Source organism: Hyla sarda, chromosome 3 (assembly GCF_029499605.1).
Source record: "Hyla sarda isolate aHylSar1 chromosome 3, aHylSar1.hap1, whole genome shotgun sequence".
NCBI classification, from domain to species: domain Eukaryota; kingdom Metazoa; phylum Chordata; class Amphibia; order Anura; family Hylidae; genus Hyla; species Hyla sarda.
Window position 1 is genome coordinate 339,339,424 of NC_079191.1, and position 20,589 is coordinate 339,360,012.

The following is a 20,589-nucleotide window of genomic DNA, read 5'->3' on the forward strand; positions in this document are numbered from 1 at the left end:
TCATTGAGTTACATGAGATTTGAGATATATATTTTTTTATTATTCCAACAATTAAATAATAAAAGGGAATGTCACAAGATATTTAACCTCTGCCCTATTTCAACCAGAAATGCCTTCAAACTGCCTACAAATGCCCCTAGATTATACAATCTGCATACATTATGCTTCATTGTGTGTCTGGTTGTGGGACAGTCCAGCAAAAAAAAAAAAAAAACTGGTCTGCATACATATATATCACACTATGGTTTTTAAAGTTAAAGGGGTTCTCTAAAAAACTAAATTAATCACTTATTCACAAGATAATTGTCTGATCCTGTGTCCCCCGATTGAAGGGAGTGTTGGTCAGACATGCTTGCTGCTGCTGAATATAACTCAAAGTACAACTCTTGGCTATCTTTACCAGGCCCTAAGACATAATAAACTTTTTAGCTGTTATCATGCACTTTGGACTTTTGCTTGTCTGTGACATTGGGGAAACATGAAAATGGGTTATGAAGTAAAAAGTGTCCCTTTTCACCTTGCAAATCTACTTTACCCCATCGCCCATAACAGCACCCTTGGAGAGACAGTCTCCTCATCCATGGGTGCTATCATGGGCTCAACGAAAAACAATTACCGGTAAGAATAATTTGTTTTTTGAAGAAAAAAAAACACTGGTAACTTTATGGTGTCCTTCATACATGATCATGACTTTAATATTACTGTTCTGACTTTTTTCAGATATCAACGAGTGTGAAAATTCAGAACTTTGCTCTCCAAATGGGGAATGTCTTAACACTGCTGGTTCATTCCACTGTATCTGTGACCAAGGGTTTACAACCACTCCTGATGGGAGATCATGTGAAGGTATATTTATTCAAAATGAATTTCCTAGTGTTTCTTTATTGTTTTCAATTAACAGCAATATAATATAGAAAAGCCTTTTAAATGTCAAACAATTGACACAGTTATACAGTTACCCAGCTTAAATATGTTATTCCAGTAAACCTATTTTCAATGCTCGTGTGAACATACAATAAAAGAGAGAAGGTAGCAATACTGACAAACACAAGATAGAGAGGGCACTGCTGAAAAGAGGGACCGACACCTATGCCCAGCTGTATAACAGCATATAATAAGGAGCCTAATGAACTGTCACTGTGGTCACGCGGAGTCCTGGTGCCCTTGAGTCCGGGGGTGCTGGGGACCAAGAAATCCAAAGTCATTCAACAATATCCAAATGAAGACAAACAGGTACCCGCACTCACCGCGAGGAAACAGCAAAACGACCCTCCTGGACTCTAGGAAATTCCCGGCATCAGGCTGGTAGCAGGGCGCTCAGAGTGGAGGCGACTGCCGGGAAAGTTTCGCACAGGACACGCTTCTTCTGGCCTTGTACGCGTCCTGCGGGTTTGTCTTCATTTGTATACAGTAAAAGAGACGCTGTAGCTTAGCTCTGCAAAATTTAAATCATTATGCCTTAATGTGTCTGATCTCTGAAAACCCCACCACTAGGACCATATTCACTAGAATGGGTCCTTAGCCTCCCATTCGTTCTTATCACCCAATTGCAGTGAGAACAAGATTGAATGGAGCTGCAGTTGAGACAGTGCCCTGCTACTTTATTCAGTGCCTATGGGGCTAACAGAAAAAGGTGCAGTCCCATAGACTTCAAACAGATTGGCACTGTGATTGCATGACTACTGTTTTATTTAACATTCAGGGATGTCATAGTAATTGTTGAAGGGGCTCCCAGCAGTCAGACATTTATCAACTGCCCTTTAGATATGTAATGAACATTCATTGTGGGACAGCTGCACTAAACTCTTGTCTACAAGGACACCTATAAATTGGCTTCGTGAAAGTACTCGTTGGTTTCGTAACCATTATGATCACTATAGATGTTCCTCATACCTCGCTAATAATTGTATCTTGTGTTAGTTGCTTAGAAACATGAAAAGCGACCTTCTCTGATGTTAGATTTCCATTCCAGTTTCTAGTTGCTTGGAAAGATGAAGAACTGAGTAAGCTTCTCTGACTAGATGTCTTATTCCATCCTGTAGCCAATAATAAGTCTGTGTCAGCAATAAAAAATGTTAACTTTCCCTATACAAATATTGAATGTTAACAAACACATGTGAGGCAGGCCATAAACAAAAGGCTCATAATGAATTTTATTTCTGGTTAGCTAATATCCAAACCACAATTGTTTGTACTATGGAATATAAAACAGAGACCACAAATGCTATGAACATGGGTGTCCACATATTCATGAATGTATATTCTATAAAAGGTTTGAAAAATATATCTTCTGGCCACTAGTTCTCACTTCTCACCAATGTACTGAGCATGAACATGAAGTTCTCACATAACTTATGCCAAGTTTATTCTAAATGTTTGCACCACAGAAAGACCTACATCTTTTCCCAGAAAACTAGAGTTATGTAACAGAATACCAGTTTAGGAAAGCCAGGTGTTAAAGCGAGACTGGTCAATTCCAAGGGAACACCCTCAGTGTCAGCCCAAAATCAATAGGAGACTGCAAAAACTTGTCAAAAATAAAGCAAAACCAAACTTACTTTGTAATAGTTTCTCTTATATAGTGCAGTCCAACACCAATCAATCTTGAAATTGTAGAATAGTAAAACTTAAGAGGTACTGAATCTAAAGCTTTAACTTTTATATTCTTGAATGGAGCAGTGGTTGAGCAGGCACACTGTTGCTCCATGCAGTGTTTATAGGGCTGACAGAAACAGCTGATCACTGTATTTGACTGTCCCGTAGACTTAGAATAAACAACACATGCACTACTATCCCTCCATTTAAAGTTCTCCTCACTGTGGTTGGTCGGTGTCCAAGTGATCAGAAATGTATCGAAAGAGAATGCGTGTCCTTTATAAGAACACCCTTTTAAGAACAAGCAGAAGACATGCTTAACAATTTTCCTAATAAATATTTAGAATTACACTATGCGTTTAGTAATAACATCCATATGCAGCTTGTGTTAAAGGAGATCCTGCTCCACTATATCTCTAAAGCACACGCATTAGGGTGAGATTCAATTCTCACTAAATATATATGTAATACTGATTTATGCAAATGTTTTTTTAATTTTTAAAAAATTTTTTGCAACATCCACTATAAGTCCACATACTTCATACACAGTGAATGGCAGCTGCTACCTGCAGCTGACACTCACCATCAGTGGCCAGCATTGGTTAGATAAGTGCACAACAGCTATGCAGGTGGACAAATAAGAATATGGGTTTAGAATATGGTGATGCGAAGCATTTTTAAGTGTCCCTGTCAGTTATATTTGATTGGAGTGTTCAGATCCCAACCCATCTCAAGATATCACCAGAAGGCTTCAGTCTCTGTAAGGACAGATCAATGACAATAAAATGTGAGCCCAGGAGCAGTGTCTCCTCCTCTAATACATTAGTCAGTGAAGCGATCGCAACCCGAGAGGGACTCAGAGCAGCCCACCACAACTGTCAGGAGCGGCACTGAACCCCAAAACTGAACCCCACTAAACCTTTAGATGCACATCTTGCAAGGCTACAGTGGGAGGGTGCTCCCTCTATTTCTCATCGGCACCCTGCAGACTGATTGAGGCCTGAGAACATACTCCAGTCTCCTACTACTGAAATTTATCAAGCTCTTCCTGAAACTAACCTGTCTGATCTGCTATGCTTGTCAGTGTTATAATAAGAAAATAAATAAAAATAAAGAATAAAAAAAGAAAAAAATGTCTATCCCTTTTTCCCATTATACATTATTTTTTAAATAAATATATTACCACCCAAAAAGTCAATTCATCTCACAGAATTATGTAAGTGAAAAATTACTGCTTTGTGAATATGGTGAATTGTGTAAAAAAATTTACAAAAAACTTGCCGAAATTACAACCTTTTTGTTAATTCTGTCTCCCTAAGGCTTTGTGCACACGGCGGAAGAAAAATGCCAACTCATTTACCAAATACAAGCTCTCAAACAGCTCCATCAGTGAAAAAATAAAATAGTTATGAGAAACACGATTTTAGTTAACAAACAATATTTTTATGGTATAAATGTAATAAACAATAAAAACAAAGTACCGTATATACTCGAGTATAAGCCGAGTTTTTCAGCACGATTTTTCGTGCTGAAAACACCCCCCTCGGCTTATACTCGAGTGAACTCCCCCACCCGCAGTGGTCTTCAACATGCGGACCTCCAGAGGTTTCAAAACTACAACTCCCAGCAAGCCAGGGCAGCCATCGGCTGTCCGGGCTTGCTGGGAGTTGTAGTTTTGAAACCTCCGGAGGTCCGCAGGTTGAAGACCACTGCGGCCTTCAACATCATCCAGCCCCCCTCTCACCCCCTTTAGTTCTGAGTACTCACCTCCGCTCGGCGCTGGTCCGGTCCTGCAGGGCTGTCCGGTAAGGAGGTGGTCCGGTGAGGAGGTGGTCCGGGCTGCTATCTTCACCGGGGAGGCCTCTTCTAAGCGCTTCGGGCCCGGCCTCAGAATAGTCACGTTGCCTTGACGACGCAGATGCGTCGTTGTCTAGGCAACGGCTCTATTCCGGGCCGGAAGCGCGGAGAAGAGGCGCCCCCGGTGAAGATAGCAGCCCGGACCACCTCCTCACCGGACCACCTCCTTACCGGACAGCCCTGCAGGACCGGACCAGCGCCGAGCGGAGGTGAGTACTCAGAACTAAAGGGGGTGAGAGGGGGCTGGATGATGTTGAAGGCCGCAGTGGTCTTCAACCTGCGGACCTCCGGAGGTTTCAAAACTACAACTCCCAGCAAGCCCGGACAGCCGATGGCTGCCCGGGCTTGCTGGGAGTTGTAGTTTTGAAACCTCTGGAGGTCCGCATGTTGAAGGCCGCAGTGGTCTTCAACCTGCGGACCTCCGGAGGTTTCAAAACTACAACTCCCAGCAAGCCCGGACAGCCGATGGCTGCCCGGGCTTGCTGGGAGTTGTAGTTTTGAAACCTCTGGAGGTCCGCAGGTTGAAGACCACTGAGGGCGAATGATGAGAAGAGGATGATGAAGGGGGGGGGTGTGGGGATGATGAAGGGGGGTGGGGATGATGAAGGGGGGGGGGGTGTGGGATGATTACAAGGGGATGATGAAGGGGGGATGTGTGGGATGATAAGGGGATGTGTGGGATGATGACAAGGGGATGATGAAGGGGGGTGGGGATGATGAAGGGGGGGGGGGTGTGGGATGATGACAAGGGGATGATGAAGGGGGGATGTGTGGGATGATAAGGGGATGTGTGGGATGATGACAAGGGGATGATGAAGGGGGGATGTGTGGGATGATGACAAGGGGATGTGTGGGATGATGACAAGGGGATGATGAAGGGGGGATGTGTGGGATAAGGGGATGTGTGGGATGATGACAAGGGGATGATGAAGGGGGGATGTGTGGGATAAGGGGATGTGTGGGATGATGACAAGGGGATGATGAAGGGGGGATGTGTGGGATGATGACAAGGGGATGATGAAGGGGGGATGTGTGGGATGATAAGGGGATGTGTGGGATGATGACAAGGGGATGATGAAGGGGGGATGTGTGGGATGATGACAAGGGGATGATGAGGATGTTAATGACGGGTCTGGATGATGACAGGGGGGGATGAGGTATTTCCCACCCTAGGCTTATACTCGAGTCAATAACTTTTCCTGGGATTTTGGGTTGAAATTAGGGGTCTCGGCTTATACTCGGGTCGGCTTATACTCGAGTATATACGGTATATGCATTAGGTATTGCCTTAATTATACTGACCTGCAGAGTAAAGTAAATATATTGTTTATACAGCGTGGAAAACAAAGTTTTAAAGAAACAGCAGAATATCTTCTTTTATTCATATCTCCTCATAATTTTTTTTTATAAAAAACAATTTAAGTGTCACATGTACCCCAGAATGGTACCAATGAAATGGTCAAGTTGTCACTCAAAAATATTTTGTCAACTCAAGGACTTTGCACATATGATATTATGCCTGTAAAATATCCCAAATAAAAAAAAGGCCATAAAATTGGGTGCTTTTTTATGTCTAAGGCCTGTATATGCACAAGGGCCATATATGGGATATTTATAAATGCGTCAGAATTTTGTTAATAAATATTTTAGTTGCATTTATTTTTCAACACCTGGTGTGTTCACTGGGTTCACATCACGTTTTATGCAATACAGGACCGCATATGGTTGGGGGGAACTAAAACCAGGCACTCCAGTATCCCTGCCGTATGCGCCCCGTATGGAGTTTACCTCTAGGATGAGGGTTTTTGCCTTCCTCTGGATCAACTCAGTAGGGACTCATTAGGGATATAGGTTGAACTTGATGGACTCTGGTCTTTTTTCAACCTCATGAACTATGTTACTATGTTACTAATGGTCCACCACGGTTTTAGGCCCGGTGGGAAAACCGCATACGGGACAAAAATGAGCTCACTCCATTCGGCTCATTGTAATACATTACATACGGGCCGAATACGTCAGGAATACGCGAACGCCTGGTTTTAGCTCCCCCCACCCATATGCAGTCCCGTATTGCATAAAACGTGATGTGAACCCAGCCTTACTCGAAAAATTGATTATTGCAAGGTGAAGGCAGAACTTAAAAACTATTTATTTTTTGCAGGTATTCAATATGAAAGGGGTTATCCGGGAATAGAAAAACACAGCTATTTCCAAAACCTGCTGCCTGTCTGTCTCCAGCTTATATGGTCTGCCTTCACCTTGCAATAATTTCCGTGAAACACCTGAAGGGTTAATAAACTTAAAGGGGTATTCCGGCTTTATACGTCTTATCCACTGTCCAAAGGATAGGGGATAAGATGTATGATCGCAGGGGTCCTGCCGCTGGGGACCCCCGTGATCTCAGTGCAGCCCCCGGCATTCTGTGCGGGACGCTTCCTCCGAGCTGCTGGCCACGTACCCTAGTGACATCATGCCACGCTCCCTCCTTTCATGTTTCATTTCATGGGAGGGGACATGACGGACGTCACAGAATTCTGGGAGCTGCACAGAGTTCGTGTGGGTCCCCAGCGGCAGGACCCCTGAGATCATACATTATCCCCTTACATCTTATCCCCCTTTAACAAAAGTCATTCTGAATGAGGGGTACAGTTTTTTAAATATAGTTATTTATGAGGGGGAGGTTAACATAAAGTTCCCTAAATATTTTTTTTTTATTATCTAGAAAATTTGGAAAATTACTGCTATAGTCATGAACTGTCTAACGTCCCAAAAAATGAAATTTTTGAGTTTTTCACAAAAAACTCTGAATATATCAACCAACATTTACCACTAATATCAAAGTACAATGTTACAAAAAAAGTAAAAAATAAATGTAACATTAATTTAAAAAAACAAAGACAGCACGCCATAGCAATTCATAAATCACTGACTCCTCAAGCATGGCAAAGACACATGTTATCAGACTGCCTGACCTTCATACAGAAGGCTATCACCCAGATCGTGAACTAATCTTTGTATACAGGAAAGAGTAGAATCTATGGAATTGCATCACTGGCTCCTTTATATTAAATTGCTGTCTACCGTTAACGTCCTTCAGGTTTTCCTTTCTTTCAAAGAAAATCCTGGCACTGTTTGTGCGCTACTTTCAGCCAAGTTGACGAGAGATCTTCTGTTGAATATTTATCTATCCTGGCTGGTATTTCGACAACTACTGTAAAGTGGTTTTGACTCTGGATTCACTAGAGAGTTGTTGGAAAAGAAATACTTAGACTTAATGTTGATCTTGTTACCATCTGTTAGATACATTTCTCCTGTTAAAAGACCCTTACAGGCCTGCTATCTGAATTAAACAATACATCTCATGCTTGTTTAGTCTCCCGTCTTACGTCTGGATACAACTTTATAGAAAAAGAAAGTTTGCCTTTTGGGACAGTGGAACATTAGGAAGCAAAGTTCAATTACTGTTGGGACTGCATGGAAGACGTGTAACTTATTAACAGCTACTGTAGGGGTGCAGCTGCCAATTTTTACAGATGATTTAGTGGGAGCCTTTGAAATATTCTGAATTTGCACTGGGACATAATGTAACGTTTGAGGGGCATACAGATGACAAATTGTATATCTAGAGGCATTTCACTTAGAAGTAAAGTTAGAATGTTCCACAGTGTTTTTTTATGGCTTGTAGGGGACGACGACACTGTATATATTAACAAAATAGGAATAAAAACATTCAGCTCAATAAGACGCTAAGTTATTTTCAGTGTGTTAGTCTCTCCTCAGAACACATTGTATTTCCATCCAATAATTTGTCATGAGTTTAAGTTTTCACATTATTGATATAAATAAATCAGCGTTCTATTATTGTGATCCATTTCCTAGGTGTCATCTGTACCATTCTTACTTAATAAAACAACCAAGCACATGTGTAAAAGAAAACCATTCTTTTTCCATATGGAGTTCTAAAAAAAAATACAGAAAAACACATTATTATTCATTTTAACAGCTGAGAGGTTCCATATTTAATGTGCTTAAACAGATATATTTCATATAAATGTAAAAAAAAAATCAGAATAATATTTTACTAAACCTGGAGAGACTGTATTATATGCAAGCATATAGCTGAATTGTATGTTATTTTTAGTCTCCTTTTTATAACAATACTGTCTATGCATGGGACTTACTGATGTTCATGAAATAACCTTAGCAGTTTTTCTGTTGTTTTTTTTTTTGTTTTTTTTTTTAACAATGCATGAAAAAAACCTACAAAGCACAACCTACAAGTTTAAAAGTGTCTGTAGTTAAAGTATTGCTGTCATTAAAATCAACTTTTGACATGTCAATCAGATTGTTGATTGTACCAGGTCTCAGTCCTGAGATCTGCTGCAATCGTGAATTATTAGCTGGAGAAGTGGGTGGCATCGCACTCCGCTCTCCAGCTGGCCAAGAGATCCATCCATTTTGCTGCATAGAAGTCTATGCAGAGAAATTGACAGATCTCTTGGCCCGCCAGGGAGCGGAGCACAATGCCGCCCGCATCCCCAGCTAATAACTCATGATTGCAGCTGGTCTCAGGGCTGAGACCTGGTACAACCAACAACTTTTGTAATGTCTGATCGACATGTCAAAAGTTTTTTTTTAATGACCGTAACGCTTTAACCCTAATGTCCCCTTGGCAGACATTGATATCTTAACCCACTCTATGAACCTAAGAGGTAAGCCACTAAATAAGTCTCTATTTAATCTATCTAAATAATTCTCTTCATACTACCACTGTTTGATTTCCATCAGAGGTTACATACAATGGGGTTTATTTGTAAAAATTTGTAAGATGTACAATGCCTAAAGAAGAATTCTGCATGGACATTCTGCTGTAGCAGAGTCCCATTAACTTCAATGGGATTCTGCTGCACTGTTTACAGGGCAGAATTTCCATGCCAGATGTTTCTACTACGGAAATTCTTTCTGCGGATTCCACAAGAAAAGGCTTTGAAATCTATGAGATGTGCATTTCCCAGCGGTTCTAGCAGCGACATGTTCTGCTGGTGCTTCACTGTCCGTGAAATGTCTGCAGAGACATTCCACCATATGAGCATAACCTTAGGAGACTTCTTACTGTCCTTCTTTGGCCACAGTTGAACTCTAAACAATTTACAGAGTAGCATTAACACTAAACAATGCAATGGTTGACAGCGACCAGATGTCATGTTGTTTTGGCTGTATTAGGCTTTATTTGTGCCTACCAGAAGACAGCCAGTAATCTTGGAGACAATATGGGGGGAAGTTGAGCATCATACCCCAACCTGTCCCTGATCCTAAATGACATGCCACGTGATATGCCACACGAGTGAATACCCTTTACACAAGTTTATGACAAAGATCAGATGACAAGAGATAAACATTGTTTATGCAAATTCAGGTACTGCGCACGTTTTTGTATATTTGCTACATGTCTGTCTGACTTGTACATGTGTCACTTGCAGATGTTGATGAATGTACTAACAGCACGCTGTGCAGTCAAGGCTTTTGTGAAAATGCCAATGGTTCATACCGCTGCCTCTGTTACCAGGGGTACCAGGATTCATTGGATGGACAAGGTTGTGTGGGTAAGTTGATGCTTTTTCTAATACCTTTGTGGACTTTTGAAGTGAATGCATGTGTACTGTATGTCTAATTTGTTATAGTACTTTAACCACTATTATGTTATGTAATCCCGGATAAAAGTGCAAAATGAAGAGTTGGCCATTTTCAGCTTGCTAAGTAGGGGAAAACTGGCTAAACTTTAGTAAGAAATAGTAAGCTCACTTCATCGCAGGTGCTCAAGACTCCAAATCCTACAAAACAGCTTGCAAAGTAGTGGGATACAAGGACTATAACTAAAACATTCTAACATTCTTTATTCAAAATTCTTCAAGTTACATCCATAGAAAATTGTCCTAGGACATAAAACTGTGCACAATGGATTACAGAAGGAAAGTTACACCCACATACCATCTTATTTCCAGGTACCCTAGCCCTTACTCATAGTCCCCTCAGACCATAAGAAATGCATCTGGCTGTGAGTGGCTTTCCATCTGCAATTCTTTTACCGAAAAAAAGGTTTCCACCTCCATACTTGTAGTGCCAACATAAGGAGATAATTATGTGCATGTTTATAAACCTTTACTTTTGTACTTGCTTTAGATTTATAGACTTATATAGCAGTTGACATCCAGTAGATAATACAGAGTGTGGATGCCATGTCCCTATATGTCCTGTTTTGGGTTTACATCTTGAATGGCAAGTGAATGTTTTCTCCTAGTAATCTCTACTGTATATGATAATTTGACAGTTTGAAACAAAATATGAACTTGAATCGGAGTCTCTGTTATATGCACCATTGGATAGAATAAACAGAGAATTAGGTAAAGGATGATTTGGGTATTTGGTTTATTTTGATTTTGTGGTTATACATAACCTTAAATGGTTTATTAGAAAGAGATGTGATCCATCCACATGTATAAAATTTATTATCACCGAATCTGCTCTGTTCTGTCACTATAAAAGCATCGTTCTACTTAGCTTTTAGAAAGACATTACGTTACTCTTCAACTTTTTACCATTGTTGTAAATGACATTTGTTGTGCCTCCTTACTAAACAAATAGTATACTTTTCTCATGTAAATATAACTATAAATGTCATTTTTTATCATTGTGACACAATTTACAGAGACCTGAGGACTCCTATTAGAATGTTTCTACATTTGACATTTGCAGTGGCAACATGTATGAATAGCCTCTTATCTCTACTTATACATAACATATTGACTGTATAATGGTATAGTATACTATATTATGCACATCCACAATAAGATACATACAAAGAATGGAGCACTCACCCGGTCTTGTATTTCAGTTGAGATCTTCTTTATTGCATATCACAAACACAAATATGTGGGAGAGCGTACGGGAACAGGGGAGTGCGGGAGTGTTGGAGCTGAACACTCCACCACCCCCTGTTCCCTTCCACTATCCTGCATGTGTCTGTTTGCGATATGCAATAAAGAAGATCTCAACTGAAATACAAGACCGGGTGAGTGCTCCATTCTTTGTATGTATCTTATTGTTGATGTCTATCTATTCTATATGTGAGCACCGAAGAGGTCTCATAGCCAAGGAAGTTACTATACAGTATATTCAGTAGTGTGCCAGTGCCGGGTGTATGTGTTGTGGTTAAGTATACTATATTATGCTCACCCCGTTGCCTAGAAGTCTGCCAAAATAGAGGAGACATAACATATTAGCACACATTTACTTTGTAAATATCCTTTTGTTTATAATACATATATGTGTATTCAATCAAATAAGAAGAATCTAACATTTACAGGTAGAAACATGTAGCTCTGCATAGTTAATGTATTTCAAGGCTCATTTATGGGTTGGATATTGACTTACAGTTAGGTGGCACTAGAGAGACCATTTTTTCCTACTAGAGCTAGTTTGCATACTTTTTTTTCTCATAGAGCTTTGCCTTTAAAGGGGTACTCCACTGCAAAACATTTTTGTGAGCTTTGCCTTTAAAGGGGTACTCCACTGCAAAACATTTTTGTTTAAATCAACTGGTGCCAGAAAGTTAAACATATTTGTAAATCATTTCTATTAAAAAAATAATTCTTCCAGTATTTATCAGCTGCTGTTATGATCCACAGGAAGTTCTTTTCTTTTTGAATTTCCTTTCTTCCTGACCACAGTGCTCTCTGCTGACACCTCTGCCCATTTTAGGAACTGTCCAGAGCAGGAGCAAATCCCCATAGAAAACCTCTCCTGCTCTGGATAGTTCCTGGCATGGACAGGGTGTGTCAGCAGAGAGCACTGTGGTCAGGCAGAAAGGAAATTCAAAAAGAAAAGAACTTCCTATGGTTCATAACAGCAGCTGATAAATACTGGAAGGATTAAGACTTTTTAATAGTAGTCATTTACAAATCTTTTTAACTTTCTGGCACCAGTTGATTAAAAAAAAAATGTTTTCCAGGGGAGTACCCCTTTAAGACTCCATACACAGCTTGACCTCTTCAATGGTAATCTGTACCTCACAGAGCTTTAGGCAGCAGATATATTCTGTTATCTCCCTCTGATTCCTGAATGAAGCTTATTTGCCACTGGATCCTGATAACATTAAAGGGGTTCTACGGTGCTTAGACATCTTATCCCCTTTCCAAAGGATCATGTTTGCTCCTGGTCTGATTACCGGCGACCACGGGACTGGCGGGGTGTGAACTCATTCCTTCGCCCCCGTGTGACGTCACGCTCCGCCCCTCAATGCAAGCCTATGGGAGGCGGCGTGACAGCTGTCACACATGCTTCGGGGACTGATTTTAACTGGGGTGCTAAGGGGATAAGATGTCTAAAAGCCGGAGTACTCCTTTATGCAATTCCATGTGAAAAATATACAATTTTTCTCTGTATGGCGCTCCTTTCTATTAAGTCAGAAAACAATGGTAATAACCCACAAGTACTTTTTTAAGTAACTAAGGAATCTTGTGTCATGTTATGGCTCAGAGCCACAGATGACAACTAAAATGATCAACAATACAACCAAATATGTCATTTGCTCCTACATTTGTAGACTTAGAAGCCATAGGTGACCAATTGATTTTCTGCCTGGAGCCCTGTGCCTACAATGTACAGGTATATTTCATGAAATACATATTTATCCTCAGATGTTCTGCACAATTGGTCTTTCTCTCTGTAGGATCAGCAGTCAGAGAAATCTCCTGTGTATTGTATTCATTTCAGCAGCTATAGGTTTTAATTGTTCATTAGAGGGTTTTGCCTGTTTTAGCAGACTTTACTGGCACAAGACGTATGGTTAAAGAAAGAACTGTCAGTAGAAGGAATGTGTCCCAATAACCATTCTCCCTTTTTCCAGATGTAAATGAATGTGAAATGCTGAGCGGGGTTTGTGGTGAGGCCCGGTGTGAAAACGTGGATGGTTCATTCCTCTGCCTGTGTGCTGATGATAACCAGGAATATGACCCAATGACTGGGCAATGCAAATACCGCAACATGCCAGGTAGGATAGATTTTCCATTGACTTTTCCAGAGATACAGTACTGTAAATTCATGCAAAATTAAAGCACATTTCCAGAGGTTTGGAGAAAATTCTGATCAGGTTATATGGCTCAGGCTGTATAGGAACAAAAACTGCTGCATCTATCCATCTATCTATCTATCTATCTATCTTTTAATTAAATTATGTCCCATTTGTACTGCTTCATCTTACAATGAAACAAAAGTCAAGGACTAGATACCTCATCTCCATTCCAAAATATCTCATGCATTGGAGCATTACGCATATTTGCCCATGGGTATTTTATGCATGAAGCATAAAAGACTACTGCCCCTAGACATCTTATCCCAGATCGCGGGGGTCCCGCTGCTGGGGACCCCCGGGATCTACCATGCAGCACCCACCTTTAGCGGCTTCCGGAACAGCTGTAGTTCATCTCGACCACGAGGACAGAACATAGTGACGTCACGGCTCCGCCCCCGTGTGACTTCACGCTCCGCCCCCTCAATGCAAATCTATTGGAGGGGCGTGACAGCTCCGCGCAGATATGCCGTTCTCCATTGACGGCACTGCAGTATTGGGTAAATTTTGCTAAATAATAAATATATTTTTTGAGTCCGTAATTTGAATTTTTGTTGAAGAAACTCAGTGTAAATTCAGCAATGTGCACAGCGCAGCAGAATCCCTTTATAGACAATGAGAAGCTGGTACATCTCAAGTTTCGCCCAGAATTTCTCCAAGCTGAAATTCAATAGTTTGCCCTCTGTGACTGAGAATGTAAAGCAGGTGAACCCTGCTGCCACGCACCTCACCCAACTGTAATGTCCGGATGGGGTCTCGGCACTGATGCCCCAACTGATCTTAACTTTTGACATGTCTGTGTGACATGTCAAAAGTTAATATTAATGACAGCAACCCGTATAAGGCTATAGACATCTGTAAATAAATGAAAAGCAAACAATTTAAATGTTAATGGTTACCTGGAGTTAAAAATGTACTATTAAAGGGGTACTCCCGTGGAAAACTTTTTTTTTTTTTTTAATCAACTGGTGCCTGAAAGTTAAACAGATTTGTAAATTACTTCTATTAAAAAATCTCAATCCTGCCAGTACTTTTTAGGGGCTATATACTACAGAAGAAATGCTTTTCTTTTTGGATTTTTCTGATGTCACGACCACAGTGCTCTCTGCTGTCCATTTTTGGAACTGTCCAGAGCAGGAGAAAATCCCCGTAGAAAACGTATGCTGCTCTGGACAGTTCCTAAATTGGACAACAGAGTTCAGCACAGAGCACTGTGGTCATGACATCAAAGAAATCCAAAAATAAAAGCATTTCCTCTGTAGTATACAGCCCATAAAATGTATTGGAAGGATTAAAATTTTTAATAGAAGTAATTTACAAATCTGCTTTACTTTCTGGCACCAGTTGATTTAAAAAAATTAAATAAAAAAAAAAAAGTTTTCCACGGGAGTACCCCTTTAAGTTTTCAGTCTGCAATCCTCATTCCTTTGTTTGACTTCACATCACCCCCTAATGTGCAGTTTGCAGACACCTTCTAGGGACAGATTCTTCTTATGTTGGTGTGTCCTTCCAGTAATACAGGATGTGAGCTCTGTGTATTCAGGAATCTGCAGGCTGCTGTGGTTGCTCTGAACTACCTTTTGTGTGCTTTCCTCCCTTTAGGCAGCTTGTGTGAGCTGCCCTCCATGTATGCTCTCCCCTCTGCTCACACTTTTTGCTACTTAGCACAACTCCCCTCCCTTCTGCTCTCTCAGAGAACACAGATAAGTCTGTCTGATGATTCTGATCTCTCTGAGCAGCAGCAACATGATTTTAAAAAGTTGCTTAATTCTGAATATACATAACACATGTATAATAAAAAACAATAAGTTCACAGGTGTTCTTAACTTTATGTGATAAATAAAGGAAATCTAAATATGGAAGAGAAATAAATAATAAAAGGTGGGATGCTGGGGTACAGGTGTAAACTTTTTAGTGTAATTTGCCTGAGCCAGATTTGCAAGCTTCTTATCTTTTTAAAAAGAATAACAGTAGATAAGTTGGTTCCACTCATAGTGGCTTCTTTCTGCCTGCCAGGAACTAACATATTAGGTGCCTATTCAGCTTTATTAAGGTGACCCTGTTGACTTATGTCTCATTTTGCGGCATCCAGTCTAGTTAGATGTTGTGAAATTCTCCCTTTGATTCTGTTGCCAGCTCTTATTACACTTGGATTGTTCAAATGGAAAGAAAAGTGTGTGCAACAGGTTTATAGGAACTTCTGCCCATATCTGGATTGAGACTTGCCTGTAGATTAAGATTTATTTTAGGAATATGTATATCTGTGCATATTTGCGCAATATCTCTTATGACATATGTTCATAGGTTGGATGCCTTGTGCTAAGACACCCACAAACCAATAGAATTGCAAAAGATTAAAGAAATAAATAAACAAAATTAAACTTCACTTTTATATCATACTCTAATACAGTGTTTTCCAACCAGGAGGCCTCCGACAAGCCTAGGGGATGCTGGGAGGTGTAGTTTTACAACAGCTAAAGGCACCCCGGTTGGAAAACAGTGTTCTAATGCCTCATAATACAGTATCTAATGCTTTATGTAAGTACAACGTTAGCTAGATTCTCCACTGTTAAACAATTAAAACAGTCTCCATTCTCACCTGAAGCAAAATCCATAATACTCCTGGTTCCCTGACACCAGAGAGTAATGCATAGTGGGAACTCACCTGGCAATTTCACAATCTAAATGATGCCAGATTTACTGCAAGCTCTTGTTAGACATGGATATGGAAAAAACAACCCAGTGAGTGAAGTTAAAGAATTACAGTTTAACAACAAGTCACTAAAATGACAACATATGTAACAACTTGGGGTAAAAAGACAGAAGTTTCTTGTTTACTCTTAAAGAGTACCAGCCATCAACTAAACTGTCTCTAATTCCCCCAATCTGTCCCTGACACTCACTGATTCCTTCACTGTATTTGTTTTTTTTCTAAAACCCAATATAAATACCTTTTTTTCTATTCACATATTCTGCTCAGGCTCCTGCTGTGAGCGAGGGAGGAAGGGGGTGGGGCCCGGCAGGCGTGACATCATCTGAAGCCTGCCAGGGCTAGCTTCCACCCTTCTTCCTGTATTCAGCGATCCATATCGAGAGCACGCATAGAGCCTTAGCCCGTGGCAGGGATGGCAGCTCCTGAGTTGCCTCATTTCTGTTTTGCATTGCACGTGCGATACAGAGAGAAGCAAGATCAGAGGACAAAGCTGCCGTGACTTGCAAGACTAAGTATAGTACTCCAGTAGAGGCGCTTCTGGCCATGAGGGGCGGGAGGACACCAGGCAGGGGGGAGGTGGGAGCACTTCTGGCCGTGAAAACTGAATGTGAGGGGCGGAAGGACACCAGGCAGGGGGGCGGTGATTATCTCAGTGTCACAGACCCCTGTGCGCAGCGCTCATTCCCGCCTACATGATTGACAGGCAGGGAGAGAGAGATGAGCAGAGCCATGTTCATGTCCCGTCCCACACGCACTTCTGGAAATCGGACCACCATACAAGAGAGACCCTTAGTGGCCACAGGTAAAAACTGTTTTACTTGATGACAGGTACTCTTTAAACAAAAAGTGTCATAAAAAATAACCTATTGATTAAGTCAAGTTTTAAAGAATTTCTGTGCTGTTTTTCTAATTTTCCATTTTTACTATGTATTTTTTATATTCATCATGAAATCCTGCAATTTCCTGTTCTTTACAGATCATTTCCCAGTAATGCCTTTTGTTTTTACCACAGACAGGATTGTAATGAAAGTTGACACCAGTATATAGATATTACTGGATCTACTACCATTTACAGCAGAGATCAGCCTACCCCCTGCCTATAAAATGGCCTCTAAAAAAGTCACATATAACTTCCTATGCATCTGAATTGGACAAGTCCTGTTTAATGTTGTCTATGGGCCATGTGTTCTGCTGGCAGTCCCCATAACTATGTACAAAAAGATGAAATAAAAATCAAAGTGGCACATTTCCTTTAAGAGAACTTTCATATCTACTTTTGCCCATAGGTCTCTTGTTTAGGTCAGCAACCTGTGAAACAGGTATGCCATCAGATACCACTTTGTACTCTTTGCAGCCCATTGAGGTTAATAAACCAAATGTAGTCTAATAGCGACTAAGTTAAGTCTATTAGTCTTGACGTACCAGTGCGTCATGGGTGGAGAATATGGTGCGGGTCCGCGTCATAACCATCAGATGCGCTCTGCGGTGATGACCAGCTGCTAACATCTGCCGGTAATGATGATCATCGCATTTAAACATTAAATTCCAGTAATCCCTGGTGTCTAGAGGATCCATTGTCACCCTCACAATTACATCACGAGGTGCCAATGGGGAAGCTCGGGGCCTCAGGCTTCCATGGCTCTAAGTTTGTTGAATGCCTTTAGCAATCGAGTGTCGATTACATCAATGTAGTGCATTACATTGATCTATGTAAACCATCTACTGAAGTAAAAAAAAAAAAAATATTTTTAAATATAACCTTCTCTAATAAATCACCGTCTTTTCGCATAAAAAAAAAAACACTGTTAAAAAAATAAACAAGCATATTTGGTATCACAGCATGGGTAATTGTCCAAACTATTAAATTATTACATTTCTGATCCTGCACAGACAATTGCATAAATGCAAAAAAAAAAATATCAAACAATATTTGGTCACATCACATCCCATAAAATAGTTTATAAAAAGTGATCAAAAAGCCAGAACTACACAAAAGTGGTACTATTAGTGTCTGCTGACACCTCTGACCATGTCAGGAACTGTCCAGAGTAGGAGCAAATCCCCATAGCAAACCTCTCCTGCTTCTGACAGTTCCTGACATGGACAGAGGTGTCAGCAGAGAGCACTGTGGTCAGACTGAAAAGAACTATACAACTTCCTCTGTAGTATACAGCACCTGATAAGTACTGGAAGGATTGACATTTTTAAATAGAAGTAACTTACAAATCTGTTTAACTTTCTTGCACCAGTTGATTTGAAAAAAAAATTGTTTACATCGTAGTACCATTTTAAGTGTTTGGAGTGGCCGCATACTGCTCCTTGCATAGGCTTTTGCTATAAACATATTTTTGAAAGCATGCTACAGTCTTATTGACAGTGAATTCATGCCGGGATTGTTCCTCATTTCTTCTTGCTTTTGAGCCAGCTCAGCACCATTTCTTCTACAACCTGCTGAATATCTGAAGAATAAAGTTAGTCTCAGTTTGTGTCTCCTGTCATTCGGTAAGAATTGGTTTGCGGAGAAGGGATTATCTGCTTACCTCAGTATAGAAAACTTTCCTTTAGCATTTTTCAATAATTTATGAAGGATTTACAAAAGCCGTAGTACAAGATTTGTAAGTTGTCATGCCTGTGGCATTAATATGACATTAATTACAATCCAGGAATAAAAACATGTGCGTAAAGATTCCCCAGGAGAAGAACTCAGTTGCCTTATGAACTTCTAAACCTAAAGCACGTGCCATTTCATGCAAATGCTGTTTTCTACAGATAGAATGTGGACATTTAATGGAACTAGTCTGTTTCTTTTGGCATAATTCATCACCTCCGTCCATTGCCAGTATATTGCACAGTCTGGTCTCCATTAGGGTGTTGATAATCTTTTCTTTAGGAATTTGCAGTTGATGATTTGATACATTTTGTGCACTTTCCTAACCAAACAATGAAGCTGTACATATGAAACTGCAGCTAATTGACTGTATTGTATGACCTTACCGTTGTATAGCAGCACAAGCCGAAGGTACAGAGTAAGCATGCCAACGTCTGAAATAAGCACGTGTCTAATGGGACTTGAGAGAAAGCTCTGTATTTGTTTTTGGTTCACAAGGTGCAACTTGAAGCTCCTGGGCCAAAATACAAAATCTGCAACAGGGCCCCCACCCACCATATGCCAATCATAATACAGATGTCATCTGATGTGGTACAGAACTCTTCAGCACCCCTCAGACACTAGGCTTCCTTTACGATTGATACATGTTTTGTCCTGCATTACACAGACAACCCACTGATTTGAATGGACTCTGTGTAATATATCCTTTCCCTTTTGATGACATTGCAGCAAAACTAAAAACTTATTATCATATTTCCCCACAGATTACACAGGTGACTCCTATCAAGGTGTAAAAAAAACTCTCAAAGATGATTATTCCCTTAAGGATGAAGGGCGTACAGGTATGCCCTTGCGTCCTGGTACTTAGGGACCAAGGGTGTACCTGTATGCCCTGGTCCCATTACTGGGGTTTGAAGCGTACTCACAAGCTGAGCACGCTTCATACCCAGTGGGTCCCAGTTGCCATTAATTTAAATGCCAGGACCCACTGTTAATGCCGGACATGAGCCAAAGCTCAGAATTTACCAGTGTATGCAAGACTGCATGTTATAGCCCCCTATAGGAACTAAAAAAAGAGTAAAAAAATAAAAAGTGCATTAACCCCTCCTTAATGAATGACCCCCCCCCCCCTTTTCCCATTTTTTAAATAACATAATGTATTAAAAATAAACATAAGTGGTACCACCGCGTGCGTAAATGTCCAAACTATTAAAATATAAGGTTAGTTAAGACGCACAGTCGATGGGGTACACATTAAAAAAATACCAAATGTGCATTTTTGGTCCCTTCATATACCATAAAAAAATCAATAAAAAGCGATCAAAAAGTCCCATTAAAACAAAAATGGTAACGATAAAAACTACAGATCGTGGCACAAAAATGAGCCCTTGCAAAGTCTGTGCAAGAGATGGGGGGGAAAATGTGCTGTGGACAAGTAAGGAGACACCTAGTGGCAGATTTTTCAAACACAAATAAAACATAGAAAACTTCATTTTTATTTTTTTTTAAACAAAGTACATTAGAAATATTTTTTTTTACTTAACCTACGGAGTGCAATAGCAAAAATCTGTTTAAATGACAGTGCTCATTTAAGGGGTTAAGAGAAATGGACTACATTTTAAGTGCCATAGCAAAAGGTGTGAATACTTACGTTCATGCAAGATTTTAGTTTTTTTCAGTTTTAACAAA

The 20,589-nt window shown here is 40.4% G+C and overlaps 1 protein-coding gene across 3 annotated transcripts in view; it reads left to right on the forward strand.

The window, feature by feature from the left end:
* LTBP1 (latent transforming growth factor beta binding protein 1) overlaps positions 1-20,589 on the forward strand; it is a 366,216-nt gene that overhangs the window by 316,569 nt on the left and 29,058 nt on the right. For all 3 annotated transcript variants that reach the window (XM_056567405.1, XM_056567406.1, XM_056567407.1), the window contains 3 exons: positions 721-846; positions 9,933-10,055; positions 13,358-13,501. In XM_056567405.1, the coding sequence (XP_056423380.1) occupies positions 721-846; positions 9,933-10,055; positions 13,358-13,501 (393 nt within the window). The remainder of the gene's footprint in view (positions 1-720; positions 847-9,932; positions 10,056-13,357; positions 13,502-20,589) is intronic.